This window comes from Vicia villosa, linkage group LG5 (genome assembly GCF_029867415.1).
Source record: "Vicia villosa cultivar HV-30 ecotype Madison, WI linkage group LG5, Vvil1.0, whole genome shotgun sequence".
NCBI lineage: Eukaryota > Viridiplantae > Streptophyta > Magnoliopsida > Fabales > Fabaceae > Vicia > Vicia villosa.
In genome coordinates, this window is record NC_081184.1 from 67,464,740 (window position 1) to 67,470,743 (window position 6,004).

Here is a 6,004-nt window from a genome sequence, read left to right on the forward strand (position 1 = left end):
ACATATTGAAATTTGTAATATTTTGTGAGTAAAATATAATATTATTTTTAAAAATATTGAAATTTCTTTAAAATTAAGTATACATATTTTTAATTAAAAAATTATATTTTTATTAAGAAATATTAGAAATCACGTTTTTCAAAAAAATATTAATAAAAAGCATAAATTTTTTATTAATATTTCATAAAACTACGTAACTTTATGTATTTCTTATTAACAAATGTTATTTTTCATTAAATATTGTTTACTCTCAATTTTAAACAAATCAAATTTATTAATAAAATAAAATTACATTCAATTCACTTAATGTTATTAATTTTAAAAAACAAATAATGTGATTTTTAATATTTATTAATAAAAAAAATTATTTTTAAATTAAAAACAAATATTTTTTCTAAACACTAAACAAATTTTACTATTTTATTTAAATAAAATTATATTGTATTTAAAAAAAGCAAATTAAATCGGATTAAAATTTGAGTCGAAGAGCATGGGAGCGAAAGGGAAACGAGGACGAGGGAGGCCAATTTCGGCGCCACCGCCACCGTCAGCACTCTCAACGGTGAAGAATACCAAGACATCAGAACCGAAAACGATACAAGAGGAACCAGTAACAGAGGAAGAAAATCATAGCAACCACATGGATGTTCAAACCCTAGATAAGGGGAAGAAGAAGGAAGATACACCGACGGAATCGAGGATACTCTGGGTGGATGTTCTATCGGAGAATAGAAATCCAACGAAAGGTCTTCCGATTCAATTTGTAGCACCATCGATGATCGATGGAACAGTGGAAATTGAAATTGAGGCAGAAGACATCGAATCAGAAATCCTATTTTGGGAATCGTCACTCATCATGTATGCGTTTGGAGAAAATCTAAGTCTCAGCGTGGTGAAGAATTATATGCAGAAATCATGGAACTTCGTCAAATTGTCGGATCTATACTACAACGATGAGGGTTATTTCATCCTTCGATTCCAGTCAAACTCAGATAAGGATGAAGTATTGATGAAGGGACCGTATACGTTGCGAAACATTCCTCTGCTTCTGATGGATTGGAAACCGGATTTCAATCTGAAAAGGGATATGCTGCGCACTCTACCTATTTGGGTAAAGCTCCCTCAACTCCCTCTATACCTATGGGGGGCTAAGAATCTGAGCAAAATAGGGAGTGCTATCGAGGTACCATTGGTAATGGATGAATGCACAGCGAGTAAGCTTAGAGTCTCTTACACCCGCATCCTTGTTGAAGTTGATATCACTAAGGAAATGGTAAAGGAAATAGCCATTAAAGATTGTGAAGGCAGGAAACTAAACCAACAAGTGGAATATGAATGGAGGCCTAGGTACTGTGAGAGATGTCAATGTATAGGACATAGCTATAAAGATCCTGTCAAGAAGATTGAAAGGATATGGAAGCCGAAGGTTGTTCCTCCAGTGGTGATTCAGGCCACGATTGAGACACCTAAGGAAGATGTGATCAGGAATTCTATAGAACATCAAGAGCAGAATGACGAAGAATGGACAAGAGTAAAAGCTATTAAAGATAGAGGTAAGAGAATCATGTTCCCTGGTACTACTTCTCAAGTCAATTGTATGAATGGTTTTGAGGCTTTAGAGGCTTTGAATGACCCTCTAATGGCCAGGGATGGGGATCCATGTTAGCCTCATGGAATGTTAGGGGGATAAATAATTCAGGAAAGTTGCGTGAGATTAGCTCCCGTCTCCATAGTCTTAAACCTGACATCATGATTCTGTTAGAAACTAGAGTTAAAGTGTCTAAGGCCAAGGTTGTTAGAGATAACCTGAAGTTGTATGATAACTACATTGATAACTATGATAGACATGCTAATGGTAGAATTTGGATAACTTGGAATGAAGCTAAAGGGGACATACATATAGTAAATAGTACTGACCAGGCTATACATTGTGGTGTGTATGATCAGCATGGAACCTTTAATTTCTGGCTAACAGCTGTGTATGCTCAGAATCTATTGGATCAAAGGAGAAGACTTTGGAATACAATTGAGAGTTTTCAGAAGGCCAATATGGGACCTTGGTGTATCATGGGCGATTTTAATAATGTGCTGTCTGCCAAGGATAGAATTGGAGGTAGGCTTGTGGTAGAAGGTGAATATGCTGACCTTCAGGAGATGATGACCAGAGTTGGTTTGAGTGAAATGGACAGCATAGGTGATTATTTCACTTGGAATAATAAGCACAACACAGGGGCCATTTACTCTCGTATTGATCATGTCATAGGCAATACTGATTGGTTCCAATTTAGCATTGAAAGTCAGCTTAAATGCCTTCCTGCAAGTGTCTCTGACCATGCCCTGCTGAGTATAGAAGATAAAGTTTGTAACTTCAAAGGAAATAGGAGATTCAAATCTTATAACTATGTTACAACCTTGAATGGTTATGATGAAATGGTTAAAACCAGTTGGAATCTACCTATACAGGGGACTGCCATGCATGTACTTTGGAGGAAAATGCAAAGGTTAAAGCCAACTCTGATCCAATTTAGTATGAACATATGCCATTTGAAGACTCAAGTTGAAAAGGCCAGAACTGAGTTAGAGTTAGCACAGAGAGCTCTGAATCTGGATATGATGAATAGCAACTGTATTGATAAAGTGAAGCAATGCTCAGAGGATCTTATAAGATGGAATAATCTTGAAGAAAAAATGTTGATGCAAAGAGCAAAAATTGATTGGTTGAGGTTAGGAGATAGTAATAATGCATACTTCTATGCAACTATAAAAACAAGAAGTAAACACAAGAGTATGGATATGTTACAAAGAGAGGATGGCACTGTGATAAGTAATCATGAAGAAATCAAATCTGAGGTTCTGCAATTCTATACTAATCTGATGGGAAGCAGGGAAAGTCATATAAAAATGATTGATATTGAGGCTATGCGAAAGGGGAAACAGTTGAACCATATGCAGGGTAATGCACTTATTGCACAGGTTACAGAGAAAGGGATTGAAGAGGCCCTTCATGGCATTGGAGACTTAAAATCTCCTGGCATAGATGGCTTTGGAGCTAAATTCTATAAAGCAAGCTGGCACATTGTGAAAGATGATGTTGTGAGAGCTGTCCAAGAGTTCTTTCTTAAAGGTACGATCACAAAAGCCTTTAATAGCACTATAATAACTCTCATCCCGAAGACTGAAGATGCCAAGACTGTTAAGTAATTCCGGCCAATAGCTGGGTGCACTGTTTTCTACAAAATTATTTCCAGGATATTGACTAAGAGACTTGGTGAGGTTCTGCCTGCAATAATTCATCAGAGCCAAGCAGCTTTTGTGCCTGGACAGAACATACAGAACCACATTTCCATTGCATTTGAACTTTTAAAAGGGTATGGTAGAAAAGGAGGGGCCCCTAGATGCATGTTTCAACTAAATTTACAGAAAGCATACGATATGATAGATTGGACAGCAATGAGGTATGTTCTTCATGAATTAGGTATTCCTTCAAAATTCATACAATGGATCATGGCAGTCATCACATCTGTGACATACAGATTCTGTGTTAATGGTGAATTTACTGAGATCATGGAGGCCAAGAGAGGTATAAGGCAAGGGGATCCCATATCCCCCTTGCTCTTTGTCATTATGATGGAATATATGAATAGAATCATGAGTAGATTACAGCAAAATCTTGGATTTAAACATCATAGCAAGTGTGCAAGGATAGGTCTTACTCATTTGACATTTGCTGATGATGTCTTGTTGTTCAGCAGGGGTGACTACCAATCTATTGAGCTTCTTCTTACTGCATTCAGGGAGTTCTCTGAGTCTACTGGGCTGGTAGTAAATCCTCACAAGTGTAAGATGTTTTGTAGTGGCATGGATGAAGATACAGTGAAAAGGATTAAAAGTCTTTCTGGATTCAGTAGTGGCAGCCTACCAGTTAGATACCTTGGCATACCATTAACAAGCAAGAAGCTCAGTATAGCTCAGTACCTTCCTCTAATTGAGAGAATAGTAGGGAAAATTAGACACTGGACCACTAAATTACTGAGTACCGCAGGTCGTATTCAGCTGGTTAAAAGTGTGACGACAGCAGTAGCCCAATACTGGATGAGCTGTTTTCCTATTCCCAAAGGTGTGTTGCACAAGATAGATGCTATTTGTAGAGCGTTTATATGGGCTGGTAAAGAGGAAAGTAAAAAGAGTCCTATGGCGTGGAAAATTGTGTGCACCCCTGTGCGAAAAGGTGGTCTTAATATCATCAATTTGGATGTTTGGAATCAAATAGCAGTGCTGAAATGTCTATGGAACATAAGCATGAAGAGAGATAACCTTTGGGTGCGTTGGGTCCATGCGTATTTCCTGAAGAAGAAAAGCCTCCATGATGCTCAAGTTAACAGTAATACGACATGGATGTTGAAGGCAATTATGGGTGCAAGGGAAAAAATCTGTTGCTACCAACCTTTATGGGATCAAATGATGGCTACCAATAATTTTAATATGAAGAAGATGTATGACAAAGCCATGATCTTGACTGATGAGGTTAACTGGAAACATTTGATTCAAAGGAACTATGCAAGGCCTAGGGCTGTTTTGTATCTATGGTTATCCTGCCATGGTCGGTTAGCCACTAAGGCTAGATTGAAAAGGTTTGGTTTCATTCATGATGATGTGTGTGCTTTATGTAATCTGGCTGTTGAAAATATTGGTCATCTTCTTTTTGAATGCAGCAAGACGAGTATGATATGGAAAGAGGTTTTGAACTGGCTAGGCATCAATCGGCAGCCTCAATGCTGGGATCTTGAATTGGAATGGCTAAAGAGTAGTACTAAAAGCAAGAGTAATTCAGCTGGAATTTTGAAAATTGCAATAACTGAAACAATCTATGAGCTATGGAGTTATAGAAACGCTGTCATCTTCGGAAACAGCACTGACAATCGGATTCAAGCTAAGAACATCATTGATGTTATAGTTTATAGAGGGTGGGCACACCATAAGTATAGGAAAAGCATAGCCATGCTATTCATGTAATAGTAGTGTTAGCGGGACTTCGGTCGCTTATATTGTATTTACTTATTTTACACTACAAAATTGATATATTTTTAAATATCATTCAAAATCATATAATATAAAAATAAATTACAAATAATGAGTAATGATTAACCCGAAAAAATATATACGAAGTGAATACTAAAAACAGATCAATTTTCTATTATTTTTAAACAATTTCATTTTTTTTATTTTTTTTAATTCTCAACAAAAATTTATGTATTCATTATTCATTATTTAATTTTTTATACACATTTTGAACATTATTTTATATTCTATTTAAAATTGGTACAATTTCAGTATTTACTTTAAATAATAGAATATGATTTTATATAAAGAAAATAAAAAAGTAAATTTGTTTTAAAATTAAAAAAAAGTTTTTTTTTTAAGAATCTTGATTGGTTTAATAAAAATTATTTAGAATCACGTTTTCTTTTTTAAAAAAAAAATATTTAGAATCAAGTTTTCTTTTTTAAAATGAAGAGTAATTTAATTGTTAGAAAAAGCAGGAGAGATCTTTTTTAATTTTATGTGAAATATAAATTATGATTTGATAAAATAAAAAATTATTTATTACCAAAAATATGAGTGAACTATTTTAAGAAACAATCATGAGTCACTAAGTGGGCATTTTTAACCATTAGATTAAAATCATATCAAGGGTTATAAATAAGTGTAACTATTAGTGTAATATATTGGTGTAATTTGATCTCTCCTCATATATATATATATATATATATATATATATATATATATATATATATATATATATATATATATATATATATATATATATATATATATATATATATATATATATATATATATATATATATATATATAGGGGACGACTCAAGTGAGAACACTTGGTTATTATGAGAAATGAGAACACTGAATCACGACCATTAAATTTTGATTTGTTGATTTTAATGGACTAGATTGATTTCTCTTTCTATGATCCTCAATATTTATT

The 6,004-nt window shown here is 34.2% G+C and overlaps 1 protein-coding gene across 1 annotated transcript; it reads left to right on the forward strand.

The window, feature by feature from the left end:
* Nucleotides 1-3,504: 3,504 nt before the first annotated feature.
* LOC131604785 (uncharacterized) lies at nt 3,505-5,013 on the forward strand. The gene has a single exon (XM_058877203.1). The coding sequence runs from the start codon at nt 3,505-3,507 to the stop codon at nt 5,011-5,013; it is 1,509 nt and encodes a 502-aa protein (XP_058733186.1).
* Nucleotides 5,014-6,004: the final 991 nt, after the last annotated feature.

Coding starts and splice junctions, on each gene's coding strand:
- LOC131604785 (XM_058877203.1), top strand. CDS start 3,505: ATGGCAGTCATCACATCTGTGACATACAGATTCTGTGTTAATGGTGAA.